Raw genomic sequence first — 19,373 nt, 5'->3', positions numbered from 1 at the left:
AATATGCAGCGCCTACGGGCAAGATACCCATCAATTAGGTACTTCAATGATCAATAACGGTCAATCCATTGCAACAAACATCGATACTTCACATCACAGATCAATGCATCGAATGGCACATCAGTCATTGAGCCAATACTTGTATTGTTTGTCCTGCTTTCCTCCGTCAACTATATACTCTCGCAATGCGAATCGTTACAATAAGCTAGCCTTCCATTTCCATCGTCTACAAAACAATCATGCCAGGCGTATCCGAAACACAAAAAACACATAAAGGGCATAACATTTTACCTGTTTTCCCTGATACTCCGTAACTCCGGTCCGTGATAAAACATTAATGCTGAGTGTTGAGGTGATGATGGTTATATATCCAATGCATGCCCTCGCATCCGCAGAGCTGACATAAACTCAGACATCAATCGCTGCTGAGCAATGTCATGAATGCATCGAGTCGTTTATGAGGAAAACATGCTATAGTCTTGGATCGTCTTGCCGTCGCAGTCGGGAATCTTGACTCCCTTCTTGAGCTCGCGGTCCGCTGTCAACAGACCCCATTTGTCTTCCCATGCCTTGCCCTTGGTGTTGTACCGTTCCTTCCAAGGCTCGTCAAATGCCTCGAACCAGAAGTAGTTGGTACCGTTCTTGAGAGACTGGCAAACCCAATCTTCCATGAAGGTGTTGAGCTCGTCAACACCAGCAACTGATCCCTCGGCACAGGTCGTGGCTGCGCCACAGTTGGTGCCGCCTCCGGTAGGCCAGCCTGTCTCCGAGATGATGTTCTTCTTCGTGTCCGTCTTCCAGAAATCTCCATTGTTAGTCTTCCAGAAATTGTTGGTCCAAGCGGCAGCTTCGGATGCCGTCACTCCGGCAAAGAAGGGATGGATGTTCGCCATGATATAGTCACTGTCTGTCGCAAGTTCAGATGTCCAGTCGTCGCCCAAATCCGAGGTGGCAACGGGAAGCTTGAGGCCCTTCTTGTCGAGCTTCGTGCGGGTTTCGTCCAAGATGTTGGCCAGTGTGGTGATGTTCATCTCCTTGCGGTAGAGGATTTCGTTGGCAATGATGATACCCTCAAAAGGATCATCACCATACTCATCCAGGATGTCCCACATCTGTGCCATCTGTCGATCGTTGGTTGTCTCGTTCTTGTCAAGCCAAACACCCATCCAGATCTTGGTATCCTTGAGTTCCAATCGATCAATAGCATGAATCAACATCTGCGTTTGGTTGCAATCGGTTCCGTACAATCGAATCTTGTTGGTAAGCTGACCCAGAACGGCCACGTCGCGTGTGATGTTGTTCTGAGAAGGTGGGTTATGCATACAGTCGGGATACTGTGAGTTGAGAGGGGTGTAGTCCATTCCGGGAAAGACTCTGTGGAGGTCGGGATTGTTAAGAAGTTCCTTGATCTCTGCGCTGTTTTTGCCTAGATCGCCGTTCTTCTTGGTGTCGTCCTTAGCTGACTCTCCCGAACTACTCGACGTGCTGTCGTCGTGCTTGCCATTGTTCACCATACTACCAACGACACCACCAACGATAGCGCCGACAATGACGAGGAACACCACGACGATGATGAGCCACTTGCACCTCTTACTCCTCCCAGTGTCCTTATCGTCTGAGCCATAACCGTAAGGCTTTTCCCGTGCATTCATCTCGTAGCTTCCGCCTGTACCTAATTAGCGAATGCGCACACTTGGCAGACGAATACTGACCTCGTCCACCCAAAAGGCCGCCAGCAGCCGCACCACCTCCAACTGCAGCAGCGGTTGCAGAAGCACCCCTCTTCGCGCGGTCGGAATTGGAAAGGCTAAGCATTGAGTTCCTTTGGCTCTTTCCATACACAAGTCCGTCGTCTCCATCGTCGATAATGTCATTAGGATTCACTACGCCAAGATTGTCGCTCCCGTGCCGCGAATTCGTATATCCGGGGTACGGGTTATCTATGTAGGGATCGCTACCGTTGAAGTGAGACGCCGCAGCCGATGGTGGCCCCCGAGGAGAATCGTAACCGTAACCGTAACTGCCATTTCCGCCATAAGGGTTTTGCTGAGTCCGCGATGGAGGCGGAGGCAAGTTGGAGTGTTCCATTGCGCCTATTCCGCTATAGCGAGGATTACGGTCAGCAACGTTCACAGCGATTCCTGTCATACCACCAGATGCCGACATTCCAAAATTGTCTGCGCCCGGTGTAGTATGGGAGTTTGGGTGATCATACCCCATATGTCCGCCGCCGCCACCACCGTAGTTATTGTAGCCTTGGTTGCCGTAATAACCGTGATCGTTTTGTTGAGGCGATGGTCGTCGAGGGCTGTCGTATCCAGCAGATCCTGCGGATCCTGCGTACGGCGAAGGCGATACTGGGCGACCGTGAGAGGAATAATCGTCGTAGCCACCTTGTACACGGCTGTATGAAGAATCGGGATGTGCGCTTGGGTGATTTGATCTCGGAGGAGCGTCGTAGTGGGCAGCCGAAGGTGAATAACTATGGGGAGGAGGGATGGGCCTTCTGGGAGAGGAATCGTAGCGATTATGAGAGTCGAGCGGTTCGCTCTCGTAGGGATCCCCGTGGTAGTTCTGCATTGTGGGTAATGGTTGGATATTAAATCTGGATCCAGGCGGAGGAGCAGGCACTGTTCAAGCAGTGTGACACTGATAAAGATAGCGATAAGGCAGGTTGGCTGCAACAACTCGAGAGCAGGCAGTGCCAAGAGGATCGATGATGCCAGCAGCGGGCGCGCCGCCTCAAGGGGATCGCCTTGGAAGAAGGTGGATCAATCGGCGAGATATAATTTGCAGTTGAAACGAGAGAGTTGGAGAAGCGCAAGGAAACTGAGCGACCGAGTGGAATAAAGAGACCGACCGACCCGAGCGAGTCCTTTCTTTCTGCCTTGTTATTGCGAGAGATGGAGCTGAAGAGAGAGAAAAAAAGATGGAGTGACGAAGACAAGAGTAGAAAGAGCTCAGCCAAGAGAGAGAGTCAAGCCAAATCAAAGACACTGAATCGCTGTTACAACTGTAACGGCCCAGTTAGAAGGAGCGAATGAGGGGGCAGGTAGCCACACCGGATGCGGACCGATAACCTGGAATTTCCCATTTTAGCGGATGTTCCGCCCTGGGCTCCCCGGCAACCGGCCCCTAGTATTCCGGCCAAGGCGGGACCCGTGACGCAGATGTTCTGGAACCAGGGCCAAGAGTATTTACCACGTCGATAATGTAATACGAGTAGATATTGTATTGCAAATTAACGAAAATGAGTATAATTGACATTGTATGTTCGACTTGCGATCAATAGACAATTGCAAATAATCACAAGAATCACCAGTTCATGCACAGCCTCCTTCAAAACGGGTGCAACGGCAGACACGAGGTTGGAAACCCCTCTAGCCACCTAACTAGTGGTGTGTGAGATCATCAACACGGGGTTGAACTTGTCTTGACTTGGTCAAGCTGACTTCAATGGATGGATGCGTGCGTTGCGCGTCCTCAGAACCTTGATCTATATTCGGAAACTGTCTCAGTCCAGAGCGAACTTCTTTGTTCTAGTTTAATCGCGGTTTATTCCCAAACTCACTCACTTCGTATTATACAGGAATGACCGCGTAAACCCCCAATCAATCAATGCTTACTTTACTAAACAATGGCCTCATCGTAAAACTCAAACAAGCGACGAGGGTTAGTCCTGTATGAGCATGGCACAGTTGGGTCTCGATGATATCCCCCTGTAAAATGCGACTTTAGCCTGTCGATTGACGATCAACATGGAACCTCGAGGGTTACAGAGAAGGGAGAGGCGATGAGATTCACTGAGAATTCAGCGGTGACTATCCAGTGATCGATCAACCAAAACAAACAGAAACAGAGACAGGAATGTCTGAAAGTCATGAGGCTGGAGATGAATGCAGCCAAGATGACAGCCGCAATTGATCGATGCAAGACGGGTCTCAACATGTGGCGTCGCCATAATATTAATTTATCGCCCTCATAACCACCAGCGGCACAGCTACCACCAACACGCCATCATATTAACCAGCTTCAGATGTAATTTTCGCAAATCTAATCACACAGAAAATTCTTCTCTTTCTGTTATCTTGTCTATGTACCACAATTCGCAGATTAAAGGATCCTCTGTGACCCGGTATTCTTCCCAGTTTTGCTGTCTCCCTGGTGCGACACTGTTTGTTTATCGGCGATCGTCTCTCGCCTGAGAGGCTTTTTATGCGACACTGTTGGTTGATCAAAAAGCTCTGTGCTTCAGCCGATAAGAATTCGCTAACTGCTCATCGACGATTTATAACAAAAACCCCACAAGATTTGGCCAAGGCCAATTTCTGGCTCCCTGTCAGCGGAAAGACGCCTAACAATTAAATGGTCTCAGCGCCGGACCTGTCAGCAAATTGAACTGCAGCTGTTGGGTCGCTTTAAGGCTGAATTGGTGGTATGCTCGTGACTTAAACCGGTCGCGGGTGGCTGAATATGCAATTAGCCATGGACCCTTGAGGCTTAAAAAAAGGAAATGACATTTGAGGAATATTAAGGCCGAGACCGCTATTTCTGAGACCAAAGTTCGAGAGAAAGCCATCTCCGGTTGGGGACGGAATCCATCCCTTGATTTAGATGTTGAGTCTTGATCGCGATTCAGCTGTACGAGAGGCTGTCGTGGAACGTTACACGATCAATATGTACATCATCATCAAGGCGCAAGCCAGAGAAAGGTGCACAAAGTGCAAAAATGTCTTGCATTGACGTCAAAGTACTCAATATTGCATTCCTTGACAGCTGAGGGGCTTGAACGGGCTGACTGGCTTTGCTCTGGACGTTCTGAGTTCTTGTGGTGGCGCTGCTGGAAGATGCAGGGTAAGTTACTTTAATTAGAACAACATCGCATCATGATGTTCAGTGCAAGTGGGCGAACAACGCCGGCCTGATGGGATCGTGTTTATTGCGCTACTTGGCGATGGATTATCGATTGGGTGCTTTGCTCAACGTGTTTTGTTGAATACATCCACGACGTCTTCATTGTCATGCCCGATCAGAGGCTGAGCTTCGAAGGCAGTGAAGCTGTACCATTACTGTAACTGTTTTTACAACGGGCACCGTTGCGCCGTCTATAAACGGAGGGACCTCAAGTATCCTCAAGCCATGTCGCAAATCTATTTGGGTCTGTCGTATGTCTTCAGATATTAGCGAAGCTGCTATTGCGCACAGGATACTATATGCAAGGGCGTTCCCAGTGCATCATCTCTATTCCTCAATGCTCGCATCAGTCAATGGACGCTTGCTAGACTTGATAAGGGGCTTTAAGCCTATTACACGAAGAGGACGGCGCATTGCATTTACCCTGCATTTGCCCTGCATGGAACTGATTGACTACCCATTCTTCTACAGCGCTCTCGTAGGCGTCCCATGGCCATCCTCGTCTCCAAGTCGTCGCTCATGACAGCTTGTGGACTTTGTGCTTGGAGCACAAGACCTTGCAACAGATGTCGTGACTGCTGATGTAAAGAAGCATTCTGATTGAAGCATGCTAGGCCCTGGATGACTTGCAGATGGACGAAATGCATCCTCTCAGCGTCTGTCCCAGCACTAGGGACCGGAACATGCACAACACTCTTGCAGCATACTTCAGAGCATGGAGGGTATATGTGCTACGTGATTCAATATCATTAGAAACACTTCAAATGTGTATCCTGCTACCATCACAGATGTTCTAGCTTCATGGTTGTCGTTACAAGAAGCTTGTTCTAATTGGCTAGCTGTCAACAACACCAATTTAAGCATTGCCAACGTACAGACCGCCAATTACAATAGCCTCTTCCGATCGTCAACAAGACCTAGATCATGTACTGACTCAAAGAACAAGTAAATAAAGCACACGACCCTTTCTACACCTCCTGTTCGCCCGATATCTTGAAGAAACCCGCTCATGTGACCGGCTCTCCATCAACACTAGCTAGCCTTCAAGCAAATCTTCACATCTCCATCCCCAAACCCGGCATCACACAGTAAAACAAATAAGCATACACGGAAAACTCGCCCGTTTCCCAACAAGCCAAGGACATATGACGTTGTATACAAGGGCCTTCCTCCACAACACCAACCAACGAGCTCTCACGCGGAGCAAACCTCCGACGTCAGCTCCACATATCTCACCCACTGAATATCTTTATCGATCGATTTCGCCTTGAATAGAGTCGATATACAGTGATTTTTTTGATAGACACGATGTAGATTGTATTGATGATGGCAGGATCTCGTGCGATGTGCAAATGTGATGTCATGGCGACGATGAAGGTGTTGACATCATACTTGTGTAGATGTAGTATCACGATGTTTTATATGTAGCCTTATAGCGTGTAAGACAAGACTTTTATCCTCTTCATTCTCATAATTCTTCTGTGACAATACACAAATTTCCAAAAAAAAAAAACTCAATTGAACATTTATCTTCTAACACTCCACAAACAACACAACCATCATGTCTATGAATCCCGAGTCTGCTACTCCCCAGCAGGGCGAGTTCCGAAGCAAGGTCGCTCCCGCTGAGCCCCTCACAACCAAGGGCGTAAGTCAATCGTCATAGAAGTCCTCCATGATACATCATACTTACATCTACCAGCACAAGCCCGGAGTTCTCGTTGGCAACGACGCCGTCCCCAAGTTCCACGCCGAGCAACACCCCGCCGGCACAGCTCCCCCCGAGAAAACTTTCCAGCCCAACCCCGAGACCGAAGTCCCCGCCCAAGCCCCCGGTGCCTCAGGCGGCGTGTCTGCCTCCGAGACTCTCGGGGGTGCCACATCCGCTGATGTGCACACCGGTCTAGGCAAGCCTGCCGCTGGGCAGACGAGCCAGGAGCTCCACGGCAAAGAGAAGAAGGATCGCTCTGGTCTTACGGGTGTTGGTGCGAATCCCTCTGATCCTATTCATGATATGGGTGCGGACCGGGATCATCCTACGAACTATCGTGGAAAGGGTGGTGAGAATGCGATGGATTATCCCGGTGCGGAAGATAGAGAACCTGTTAAGGCCGAGCAGGTTGCGAGTGAGCGCGCTTAGATGTCTGCTGTGCGGACGGGATGGAGCAATGTGTCTGTATTATTAGCCATGATGGCTTAATGAGTTAATGTCAATGATATGAATCAACAGATCATCTCAGTTGTTCCATGTGCGGTAAGATATGAGGCTAATGGCCAGGGGGGTATAACTTTGGGTTGAGGTTCACTTGGCTCGACGCCCAGCGACAATGTGAGGTCTAACATTGGCCGAATGATGATGCCCGGCGTTCGCGTAGCTGCATCCATATGCCGGTAAATCTGCAGGACTTGTTCATCTTTAGCTCCGGATGTAATCGGGCATGTCAGCAACACGGGTCCAACATCAGCAACCATCAATGAACCCTGAGCTATAGTGTCGCACACGGCGAAAGGTGATACAAAAACGACCTGACAAAAGCCTCGATGAGCAACCATCAAGGTAAAGCAGGGCACACTTGGGCATCAATGTGCGCCTTTTGCTTCAAGATAGTGGCAATGCTTCACTACACTGCAATGCAACCCATCGAGGCATAATCACCCGGCCGTGACCCCCTCAGCCCTATGCAACACAACAGTCTGCATCCTCAAGAATGCCTCGCGGTGCGCCTTTTTAATTATAGGATCAAGCGTTGAAACATTGATGTCGCCATGATCGTCGTAAGCCTTCGATTTGGGATGAACTCAATCCTTCGGCAGTGCGACTTTGAACTTCTGACATCCCTGTTGGAGCGCCTCCAACCGTCCAACGGTCCCTGGATCTCCCCACCCGTGAGGGGAAGTTGAGCAGCTAGAGCAGAAGTCGATTGGTAGGCTACATACCTATTCATGGATTATGGATGATGGGACGACGTGCGGCCGCTGTGAACTGTGATGGATGCTTGGAAGATGAGTGAAAAGTTATTGGAAGGTCTATATCTATGTACATAATGGTTGCTGGATGTCTGATCACCGACGATGAGCGTGGGGGCTTCATATCTAAGCATCATTTGAGTCGCCTGGAAAGGCTCTCACTATACTCAAAATGACAGTTTCAGCACCCCATGCAGCAATATCGGGCTCTCTCGACGCTTGTTTGGGCATTATTTCTCCTCATTTGTCTTCGGAAGCAACGGCAGTTGTTCTTCAAGTCTGGGCCGAGACCCCATTCCCATGCTCTAGCGGATCTCGTAGGTATCCACTACCACGCGCCATCTAATGCTAATAAATCTTGTTCTTGTTCTTGTTCTTAATTCATGACGCACTCGTTTTGGAAGAATTCATTTAATTAAAACATAAACTATTATTTTATAGCCTTAACCCAGTAACGACCAATAAATAGGACCCAGATATTCTAATAACAGCTACAAAAGTATCAACCATAAAGTCTCTGGCCAGACTGAAATCTCAATAAACTTAATCAATAAGGTTACCTTTAGGCTACAGCATCTCAAGCAACTCTAATCAAGATGAACACGTCGCCTGACCAGCTGAACATAAACTATTATAGTAAGGCTGATTACTCTTCACATGCATCGAATAAACATGCCGTAATGTAATTTATAATCTCAAGTCAGCTTCTGAATACCGAGATATGAGAGATATCGACAGCAGAATGCATATCATAAGTTTTTATCTTTAACCACAATAACCGCCGTATTCACACCAATCATCGCAGAATCATCCAATCAAGGAACTCTATCCCCGCCAGTGATCAGACCCGGTTCCCCCCCACAACCCGGCAGCTAAACCAAACACATCCTGATCCATATACCGTCTTGCCTCGTCCGCCCAGCGATCAACGGAACCGCCGTTACAGGTAATTGAGCTTCTAGATCCCGTTAGACACGTCAAAAATTGGTAAGTTTAGCTATCAGCTGTTAAAAGACTCAGCTCAATTATCAAGATTATCTCCTCAAAAAGTCAATTCAACGTCTGGTGGAGGTGACTAACAAATATAAACCTTGCTTCATCTTGCTTGGCGCACTCTCCACATTCGCCCTCTCCCTTTCCCCCCTGTTTCTTCTTCTAATTAATGAACTCGTTGCTTCTCTTCTTCACACGTGAGAATAATATCTCTTCTTCGAGTGTGCCGTTGCTATCATCCCACTCAATTTCGGGGTCTCACCTCATGACAAACGCCGCTGACGTTGAAAGCTTCCACCGATAGGCTCTGCACTTTGGCTTAGCCAGGTACGGCACAGCACAGCACAGTAGAGTTGGGTCCAGTCGGTACATCAAGGCCCGTCCCCTGTAAGCTCCAAAACCGAGTACCGAGCTGGTCCCCCCCCGTTCTACTTTACCAGAACGGCTTCTCGTCTCTGCGCGAGCGGGCTTCTCCTCACACAAACGATCTTCCCTTTCGAGCCTTGAACCAACAAGCAAGTCGTGTCTATTCTGTCTTGGGGTTTTTCTGTTCTGTTTGTTGGTGGAACCCCTGGTACCTGTAAATCATGGAGATCCAGTTCTCGATCCCTATCACTGGAGGGCGATCCAACAGCTCGGCGCCGTAAGCCAGAAACCCTTGTCGCACACAATATGGATCCGAGCTGAGCTGACTTTCCGTCCTGACTTTTAGTTCTTCTTCGAGTACAGACACTGAGAGATCTGCAAATGCGACGGCTTCAAGGGCTGGTACGCATCGATTTGCACTTGAGACAAGGGCACGACATACAAGACGAAGCTCCAGTAGAGCTCGCACGGGCTGTGCTACATGTGAGTTTGGTGCATGTCTTCCGTGAGTCTGTTACTAATGGATTCTTAGGCAAGTAAGTGTCATGTCATGCAGTTGGGTCGCATGAACTCAATTCCTTGGGGTGCAGATGGCGTAAAGAAAGGCACTAACATCGTGAAGAAAACGACATGTCAAATGCGACGAGACTAAGCCAGCCTGTCTCAATTGTTTAAAATGGCGAGGCTCATGCGATGGCTATGGCGACGCAGCAGCTACACCCGCCGAGAGCGCCACTGAACCTCGTCCGCGCTCAACCGCCTCAAGATCAAAAGCAACAGCGAATTCTGCGACTAAATCCCGTGCAACGTCCAAGATTAAGATTACTACAGGTTCAACGGCTGTTGTGAAAGCAAGACCACCGACAATCCCCGAAGAACCTGCAATCAACACCATCTGCTTCACAAGTAGTGAGCAGCGATCTTACTTTGACGAATGGTCGGCTCTTAGTGTCGGGTTCCTTAGTGGAGGACTCGGAGACTCAAGATTATGGACGACTACAATGCCTCAACTTACACTACAGGAACCGTCACTGAGGTATGCCGCTATGGCAGTAGGTGCACTACGTAAAGCTTCCAACGTTGAGTTTGAAGCATCTTCACCAGGGAATGAACTTGCAGGCGACAATAAGCACTACCTCAACGCAATTGTCTACTACTGCGAGGCTCTACAACTGCAAGCCAGGGCCAGACCAACGAAAGAGGGTCTCCGGACAGCGATGTTGGCGTCTCTGCTGTTCATCTGCTTCGAAGCGCAACGGGGAAATATGCCTGCAGCTCTCAAGCACATCACTCACGGCTTCAGTATGCTGAACGAGCTTGCGGCTTGTACCGACAAAGCTCCCAGTCTTGTCAGAATCGCCCCGGCGCCTCCTGCTCTAGTCCAGGAGATCCTTGATTGTTACAAACCCCTGGAACTCCAGTCACGATCATTTATGGGCTCGTATAAGAAGTTCTTCTTCCCACCGAAACCGCCCGCAGTCGCCGCAAAGCAGGCTCCTCCCTCACAAACGGCCAGTCCTCGCTCGGTATCGAGTCCACCAAGTCAGCCTGGTACGCCGTGGGCGAACGCATCTTCAAGTCAACAGAACCCAGTTGGTCTTCCGAGTCCACAGAGCCAAGCGAGCCCGCAGGCCATGTCAGACCAGCAAACACCTCCTGGAGCGCCTCCGCAGAGGCCCCCGGGTATTGCTCCATTCACGAAGCACTCACCATACTTCAGGCCAAAGCAGACGAACATCAGGGTGATTGAGGATATGCCGGCTGTTTTCAGCTCGTTGGACGAAGCCCATGGTTACTGGACGTTACTGCAGAGGCAGCTTGTGCAGTACATTCCTCTTCTGACAGCGACGACGGCGCAGCTTGCTTTGACCAAAGTGAGAGATATGAGGGAACTGGAAATGAAGCTAGACAGCGTGAGGCAAAACCCGCGGATCTCAAAGTTTCTGGAGGAATCCAGGCATTGGCTTCAGCGATGGTCAACATCCTTCAGTCCCCTGCTTCAAACCGCGCAGGACAATCGCCAGAACGATGAGCAGTCGTATCTACAAGCGATCAACTTCCATATCGAGTTCCTCATCCTTTACATTTACACCGCCATGCCACGATACTCTGGCGTCGAAACAGCAAAGGACCTCACGCCACAATACCGGGAGCTCAACGCCATTGCCGAGACTCTAATCGCATCCCGTCCCAACTGCGGTTTCGCAATGGACTCAGGCTGGACATGGCCCCTCTTCGTTTCAGCATTCGGCTGCCGCGATCCAGAAGTCAAACACGACGCCATCCGCATTCTAGGGAAATACCCCATCCGCAACGCCCTCCGTGACAGTCGTGTCTTCCGCGCCATCGCCCTGAAGAACCTTGAAGTCGAAGCCATGAACGCAATGGAGGGCGATGAAGACGAGCAGTGGTTACGACTGAGGAGGAGAGAGCTCGTCTTTGAGGATCTGGGGATGAACATTATATTTCGGTACGCGGAGAAGAATCAGGCCACGGGGGAGTGGGAGCTCATTGAGGAGGTGGCGGCGTTCATGGTTGGCGAGGACGGGCAGTTGAATTGGCATAGACAGCCTATCTCGGAGTCGGTGTCGATTCTTTCGGGAGTTTGTTAAGGGATTTTTGATGGGTTAGAGGAGGACTTGGATAGATAGCAAGCGTGGGAGTTTTGGCGTGCGTGCTTTTACGCTACGACGATGGCCATTATGGATCTTACGACTTGTTTTAGGGAGTTCTAGTAATTTGACGTTATCGAGACGTGTTGATAGCGTCCGCTGTGAACCTCGTTCATCGTTCAATGGTTGCATGAACCGGCAAAACACTCTGGCTGAGTCAAGGCTCTTGTCGCAAGACTGATATATGTAGATTGCGGTTTTTGTTACTTTGTTTGACCAGTATTTGCTGTTTTATACTGCTATCAATTTAGTAGCATCGAGTCATTGTTTGTCGACTCATGCTATTTTCACGTGCAATCAGCAATTGGCCACAAGCAGACTGCAAAACTACAGTATAGAGATACACTATAAGTAAATCATCATCAGAAAGGTACTGGGGTCCTATAAGAATAGTATTTGAGGCCATATGTACCGTTATCTGCCGTTATTCTCACTCTCATTCATCCCTTTCAACTGCTAAGTTTAGGGTATCTACCTCGGGCGCAGATGCCGAGGTCGTCGGCCTCAGGCACGCGCCACCTCCACATTCTGAGCGAGGGCAGGCACTTGGACGGGAAGTGACGTGCCTGTGCCTCGGGGTTCGGCGGGCCAAAGCGAATCCCCAAGCCCAATGCAGCTGTGCTGAGCTGGCAGCACCTCTCTCCCACTCATTCATTCCATCATCACCGACCATCTATCACCATCATCGTCCCTATCAATACCGCCGATAGCGCGTCATGGCTGGCGACTGATTCCAATCCCGCCAACGACCGACTTCACGCGCGCTCCGCTCCTTTATCATCGCTGTTCCCCCCTTGTCCGATCATCGCCGACCGGCTGGAGAGACGGAGAATATGGACCCTCCTCTGAAGCGCGACGTGCCTGCTTCGGCTGCGAATCCTACTACATTACCATCTGCTACGACGAATAAACAAAAGAAGAAACCTTCGCTCGGTCGCATTCTGTCATTACCGCCCAAATGGCTGTCTACGTATGAGGAGTTCATAACCAAGAATGCCGGTCAGGTGTCACAGATTGAGAGCGCTCTACGGAGCTTAACATATATAATTCCAGGTAAGCTTGTCCGGGCTGAGTGCTCAAGCTTGGAGCTGTTTCTAATGAATGGACAGGCCGCTTTCGCGATGCCGAAATCGCATCAGAGTCAATCCACTCTGGTGTTCAACTTCTATCTCTCTACCATGACTCTCTCCTCCAAAAGGCCATCGCGCGTCTGCCGATGGCGAGCATGCCATCAGCACATGCTCGATATACACGATATTGGACGCAACGGAGTGGTGCATACCGAAGAATAGCTATGTTTTTGCAAATGATCATCTACACAGAGATGCTATGGGAGATGACAGCCAAACGACGAGGTGGCGAGAAGTCACGGTGGAAAGTAGTCGTGATTCTGGAAGCACTTAAGGCCTTCTGCCGTCTTCTGCTCCTGCGCATCACACGGTCGCGTCCACTGGTCACGCCTGTGCTGCCTGAACGCGAGCCCATCCCTGAAGATGCGGCCGCGGATGAAGAGGAAGAGATTGCATACAGAAGTGAAAGTGAACTCATGGACGACGTTTCGGTGAACGGTTCTGTGTCAGGATCTTCGCGGGACATGAAACCCGCGCACGAGCGTGAATGGACCATGCCCCGAACAGGAATGAGCTTGCCATCATTACCAGAGGGAGGAGATATCAGCTCGTATCTGCTGAGTCGCGTGCTTACAGCTGACGACATCAAACCCGCGACCAAGCTCCTCAATCAACTCCAGGGAAGTGGTCAGGGTGCTGAGATACTGCAGATCCTGTCACCGCTTATCTACGCTTCGGCCATGGCCTACAACATCAGGAGAGGTGGCGACAAGAAGAACTGGACCCCTTGGTTGATCGGCTTTGCAGTCGAGTACGCTGCCCGGCAATTACGAGACCGAGGGCTACGAACTACATCCCTTGAGCGGGAAGAATGGAGTAAGCGTGGTTGGGCCATGGGTTGGTGGGCGATGAGGGGCGCCGCATACGAGAACATCACCAAGGGAGTCGTCGGAGGTGTAACCAAGAGAATGCCCTCCTTCATCGGTGGTATCCTCGAGGACTACGAGTACCTCTGGGAGAACTACTACTTTAGCACGAGTGCATAAATTGTACTACGTACTCACTCACTGCACTGAACTTGGCTTGGAAAGCGGACCATGTCGTCTCATGTACATTCAAGATTATACTTCGCCGAGACATGTCGGCTGACGATCTCGGCTACTGGACGTTTTGGAAACAACTTTTTCTTCCAAGTAAACATTACGGGGCATAGCATATACGATCGGCAGATGGGCAAAGGACGGCTAGCCATGCGAGCATTGACTTTTGACTTTGATGAATACCCGATTTGGAATACAACTCTCGCGCCGGTGTTGCACGATTGCTCTTCAGCTCTGCCCGTGCGGTCTGGTCTTTCCCCAAGCCCCAAGCCCAAGCCTAAGATCGAAAGTTGGAGCCCTCCTCTCCGATCCCATTCGGAGCGATCAGGCATAGTGTTTCTCTGATCATCCTTGATGGGGGGTTTTGGGCTTTCAACTCTGGGTGGTGCGGGTGTCTTAGATGGACGACGATTGCAAGGGTTCGCACGGACGAGAGCACAAACCTGACGATCAGTTACACCTTGATCACTGTACGAGTTATTTTTTGTCTCTATCTCTTCTTCTCTATAGTTTAATAAGGAAACGAAATGTAATCATCCAAGAAAAGTAACGGCGAACTAGGATCGGGACTAGAAAATCGGTGACGTTTTAGTGGAAAGGGGGTGGAGCGGGGTGTAGGCCAAGTGAAAGGCAAGCAAGCGAATGGAACTCAACTCAACTCAACTCGAGCCAGCTCGACTCCAGTGCGCGTGGCAGTGCTCGGCCGAGAACATGAAGCCCCTGTAGATGGAACGGTACCTGACAGAGTATGTAGGATCCGTAAGGAGGGAGAAAAGACCCCGATTCCGTTCGGGACTCTGCGGCTTCCATTTGCACGACGAACGACAAAGACGGAGGTGCCGGGGTGTGGAGGAGGAGGTGGCGCACTCGGAGCCGGTGCGTTTGGAGGCTGGTTTCATGTTGATTTGGAGGAGCGTGCAGTGGGCTGTTGTGTTCATCAGTCGTTTCCCTTATGTTGAGAGAATCTTTTCAGCTGAAAGAAAAAAGAGAAGAGACAACATCTTCTCGAAAGAGACGGTGAACGAATTGCCGGAAATGTTATCTCGCAAAAAAACGTGGTGCTACGCCGGTCCCTTGCATGCAATACATATTTGCCCTTTTATATATACCAAAACGGCCAGGGTATGGACGGTATATCGCTCCTTTGGTATAGAAACGTTCTGTTCCCGAGCAAGGTACCATGCTTAAAAAAAAAACCACACCCTTCATCCCCTATTTCTTACCGTGCCTCTCTCTGTGTGTCTTTTTTATCTCCGGGCTATCTCAGCTGGGTAATTGTGTGCTGCGCGATGCGGTGCGTAGGTACCCGAGCCAAGGATGGTGAAACGTTTGACGTTGGTGATTTTTCTCTGTTGAAGAGGGGGGGCTGAACGGGAAATGCGGGAGGACTAAAAAGCAACGATACAATTAAAAATAAACGCAGACGAGTACAAAGAGCTTATTAAGACGGGAAAGAGTTTTGGTCGACGTGGGACAGTGATACATTGTACATTGTAGTGTTCATGGTTAAACATAGAAACACGAACCCAATCCAAGGGATGGGCTAGAAAAGGGTCTTCAGCAGCGACATCCAATGCTTGTTGCATATGATCTGCTTTTAATGCTGGAATACGAAATGGGATCCGCAAATGGACTGAATCACGTTGTGTTGTGGATATGTATGTGCCTAAGGAGATTTTAGCCGTCATTGAAGAACACAAGCTAGACACAATCAGTGGCTGCATAAGTGCGTGTCTCTAATAGAGCGAGCGGAACTCGACGACGACATTTGATTGAGGATTCTCGTGACTTTGTGCCCTTGGGTTGAAATTAAAAGCACAGACCATGAGTCTCGGCGACCATGCCCAGAACATGATAGCGTCGTTGATCGGTTCATGTGATGATGATGATATGTAACCTCTGGTCCCTGACTAGAGCAGATATGGATAAACTCAAAGACCAGTACCTTAACGATGCGACCATGAAAAAGAAAATATAACTCTATACGCGGGTTTGCTGGAGCAATGTCGTGAACTGTGGGTAATGAATCAGATGTTTGCTAGGGAGTCTAATCGGCGCCGACAGAGCGTTGTCAGGGCGGGATGCAACTCTAACATCGTCATCATCAAGGTTCTCGACCTCTTGGATCGTCATGGTTTCATTGCTTTTCTGTTCTGTCTGTCGGTCAGAATGGACTCAACGGCCGGCGAAAGGGGGCGGGACATGGGGAGTCGTGATACGCGAAATGATGCACGTAATAAGAGCGAGCGAGCGAGCTTCTCGAACTTGAACAGTGCGTGCGTGACCCAAACTTTACTGCTGCTAGTTAGCTTCTGGTTTAATCTCCCAGAGCCAAGACAAGTTTTTTGACGATTGACAGCAGCGGGATATTTCCTCTTGTTGCAGATACAGTAGACACCATTTGCAGATGCAGACAGCCGAGCTGAGGCTGTTGAGTTCGGTTGGGCTCGTTTAGGTCGTTTGTTGTCTTCATCCTGACAAGAGTCAGGCAATTTCCACATGTGCCGCGCCAGTAAAAGCTTACCCCTGTGCTGGGACGCATTAAAGACCCTAGTTCATCATCAATGTTGCTTAATGCCCGGCCGGGGAACTTTCAATACAGTGCTGAGAGGTACCAGGTCAATTCGCCTCGCTCGAAAAAAAAGGGAGCAGACGAAAACGCAAACTCATTGAGGGTCCTTCGGCGTTTGCCTTGTCGTTCGTTGCGCGTGGAGAGGCCAAGACGGGAGGAGATAGGTAAGCGATGACGATGATGACAGCGGCATCCAGGGGTTGAGAGCTAGACTCACTCATGGTAACTGCTGTTAGTTTGTACTGTATAGCAGATCCAACCACAGCGTTGCGTTGCTCGTCTGCCCCTTGCGTTTCTCTCTGATGAGAGTTACGGATACTGGCATTTGATCAGGTAGAAACCAGTTCAGTCTGGGCTGATGGAAGAGGCGTCAAGGTGCGACGTTGAAGTGCAGACACGATGGTGCCATAAATCACTACAGGTCAGAAAGGCTAGCCTACTAACAGTAAGCCCAGTCGCTCAACCAACCCCGACCCCCAGCTCCAGCCTCAGCTTCAGACCCAGCCACAGTAACAGACAGACAGGCTTGTTGATCATCCTGGACGCTTTGAAATCGAGCTGTAATCCGGATGTTGAATGCTGACCTGACCGAAGGAAGTGAATTATCGTTACCTGGTCATTTATGATTTGAATGAATGGTCTGGTCTTGGCCCGGCACATGTCATGATCCATGCCTGATAGTTCGACAGCCGCTGTAACCTCACAGCGGAACTCTTTTCAGCGTAACAACCAACCTGACCCGACCCTTCAAAAAACGGGAGAGACCCTCTTCTAGGTACGGATACAGTATTCTTTTCTTCTTTTCGGTCGCTACCCATGTTAATATAGAGCCACGGACACGACATCATTCGAGCCAAGGATGTTGCTCCTTTTCTCGTCGGGGCCTTCCCCTCGGACCAAATACAGGTAGTGGCTGATTGGCGGAAAACCGTTTCGAAACGCTCGACGGGCGGCGTCGACGGTTATCTTCTGTCTCATTCCAGTGCAGACACTACTACACAGTAAACTCTTCTCTGCCTGGCTAGGCTGGCTGCTGGCTGGCCGTTTTGGATCGCGACCCTTGAATTGATGGCTGTTTGTTCCTTGCCGTTGGTGTTTCAGGTGAGCATAGCTGTTACAGCGCGGGTTCCGGGTTCAAGAGCCAGATCAGATCAGCATTTTCCGCCCAGAAAGGCTGGGAGCACGTTTTGACCTGGGTGGCTAAAAGAAGTGTGTGCCTCTACGGGACCTACGGGTAGCCCAAAATTGATCTGATTGACTGGTTCAATCCCAGAGATTGCCCAGAAAAACGTGGTAATCCCTATCATCGTCAGCTAGCAAAGAACAGCTCTGATAACAAGGGACGTGCCCACGGAGGTTACTACCTTGATCGAGCCAAACCCCGGAGCAGAGAGAAGGGATTTGGAAGTAGACAGCCCAGGATCAGCAACCGGGCTCTTTAGCACAAGGACGCTTGGGCAAAGGGCGCCGCCTTATTGTAATGTTCATGGGCAATGGACCTTGTCTCTGTGGATCGATCATATGCGATGCTCGTGTCATGGGAAATTCGCATTCTCAACAGATTCATTACGGCCTTCCTTCTCTTCTCAATGACATACAGAACAGATAGGACTCTCGCTTCTCGGTCTCCCGAACACGACCCCATGTCGATTCTGGTCGCTCTGTGCCTGCAGCCGATGCGCGGGACAGGGGCAATCAATCCTATTTCCTTGATCAGCCAAGACAGAGAGACATTGCATTAAAAGCGACAACGCAAACTTGAACACAAGCAAGCAGGCAGGTAATCGAATTGCTGCTATCTTTAGAGTCAATATGTGGTGAAACACCAGTATTTCTTGTTTGTATGGCTACAGCACACACTGATACACCATCATGAGATGTTTTGGCTGTCTGTCATGTAACAAGTGAGCTGGCGCCTTTTCTGTCGCTGGCTGTTTTGACTCAAAGCTCCCACCATCCATCGATGCGTTCTTGGGCTTGATTGACTGCCAGGACCTGGTTCTGAGTCCCCCCCAGCTCCTGTTGGCTTGGTGCTTGGCTTGGCTTCTGGTCTTGGCTAGGCCGGTTTCTGCTGCAAGACCCCCTGTCCTGGCTCCTGGGCTCGTCATTGACCCCTGGTACCGCTTCGACCCAAACAGAACAGGGATGTGCCTGTCTCGTTCGCCCATCAGGTCCCGCCTGTCGGTCGACGGCGCGAAAGAGGGAGATCTCGTTGTTATGACGCTCCAGAAGAGAGATCGTGATGAGTTGAGAGACGAGGCAAAGATGAGATGGATAGATAGATAGGGATAGGGAGGGGATGTGAGTGAGATCGTCGCTGTTTGCTTAGTAGAGCGGTTATCGAAGCGAATCGACGGGAGCCATTCAGATGATGACAGTAGCGCTCTCTATTACATTGCCTACCTACCTGGCTACGTGCTTCTACAACGGCTTCATCCGCGAATAGGGACTTCGGTAGTGAAGCACAACGTGCTGTAAGGTAAGCAGGCGTACATTGGCAATGCACCTCAGTCAATCAATAGGATCCTTCCTGTACGTCACGTCACTAATTCAACTGTACCTGTCGATTTTTATCTCCTACCTTATCCTTGAATCTTTCCTCGATCCCATCCCCCGGATGATTTTCTCCTCCTCCACATCCTCACTCCCTCACTCACTCTATCTATTCTCCTCCTCCTCCTCTCCCGTTCGTTCCATCTACACTCTCACACGGCACGGG

The 19,373-nt window shown here is 49.9% G+C and overlaps 4 protein-coding genes across 4 annotated transcripts; 3 read left to right on the top strand and 1 right to left on the bottom strand.

Annotated features, from left to right (window-relative positions):
- Positions 1-455: 455 nt before the first annotated feature.
- J7337_008946 (uncharacterized protein) lies at positions 456-2,580 on the bottom strand (the record flags this gene model as incomplete). Its single annotated transcript, XM_044826550.1, has 2 exons — positions 456-1,666; positions 1,713-2,580. The coding sequence occupies 2 exons, from the start codon at positions 2,578-2,580 to the stop codon at positions 456-458; spliced, it is 2,079 nt and encodes a 692-aa protein (XP_044679467.1).
- Positions 2,581-6,475: 3,895 nt separating this feature from the next.
- On the top strand, positions 6,476-7,054 carry J7337_008945 (uncharacterized protein; the record flags this gene model as incomplete). Its single annotated transcript, XM_044826549.1, has 2 exons — positions 6,476-6,562; positions 6,617-7,054. 2 exons carry the CDS (start codon positions 6,476-6,478, stop codon positions 7,052-7,054), a joined length of 525 nt encoding a protein of 174 aa, XP_044679466.1.
- Positions 7,055-9,461: 2,407 nt separating this feature from the next.
- J7337_008944 (uncharacterized protein) lies at positions 9,462-11,852 on the top strand (the record flags this gene model as incomplete). Its single annotated transcript, XM_044826548.1, has 4 exons — positions 9,462-9,517; positions 9,587-9,642; positions 9,698-9,776; positions 9,863-11,852. 4 exons carry the CDS (start codon positions 9,462-9,464, stop codon positions 11,850-11,852), a joined length of 2,181 nt encoding a protein of 726 aa, XP_044679465.1.
- An 893-nt stretch (positions 11,853-12,745) lies between these two features.
- Positions 12,746-14,028, top strand: J7337_008943 (uncharacterized protein; the record flags this gene model as incomplete). The annotated part of the gene is made up of 2 exons (XM_044826547.1): positions 12,746-12,965; positions 13,022-14,028. 2 exons carry the CDS (start codon positions 12,746-12,748, stop codon positions 14,026-14,028), a joined length of 1,227 nt encoding a protein of 408 aa, XP_044679464.1.
- Positions 14,029-19,373: the final 5,345 nt, after the last annotated feature.

The sequence above is a fragment of the Fusarium musae genome, chromosome 6 (assembly GCF_019915245.1).
Source record: "Fusarium musae strain F31 chromosome 6, whole genome shotgun sequence".
Classification (NCBI taxonomy): Eukaryota; Fungi; Ascomycota; class Sordariomycetes; order Hypocreales; family Nectriaceae; genus Fusarium; species Fusarium musae.
The sequence above is the reverse complement of the archived record's forward strand: the minus strand, read 5'-3'. Positions and strand labels throughout refer to the sequence as shown.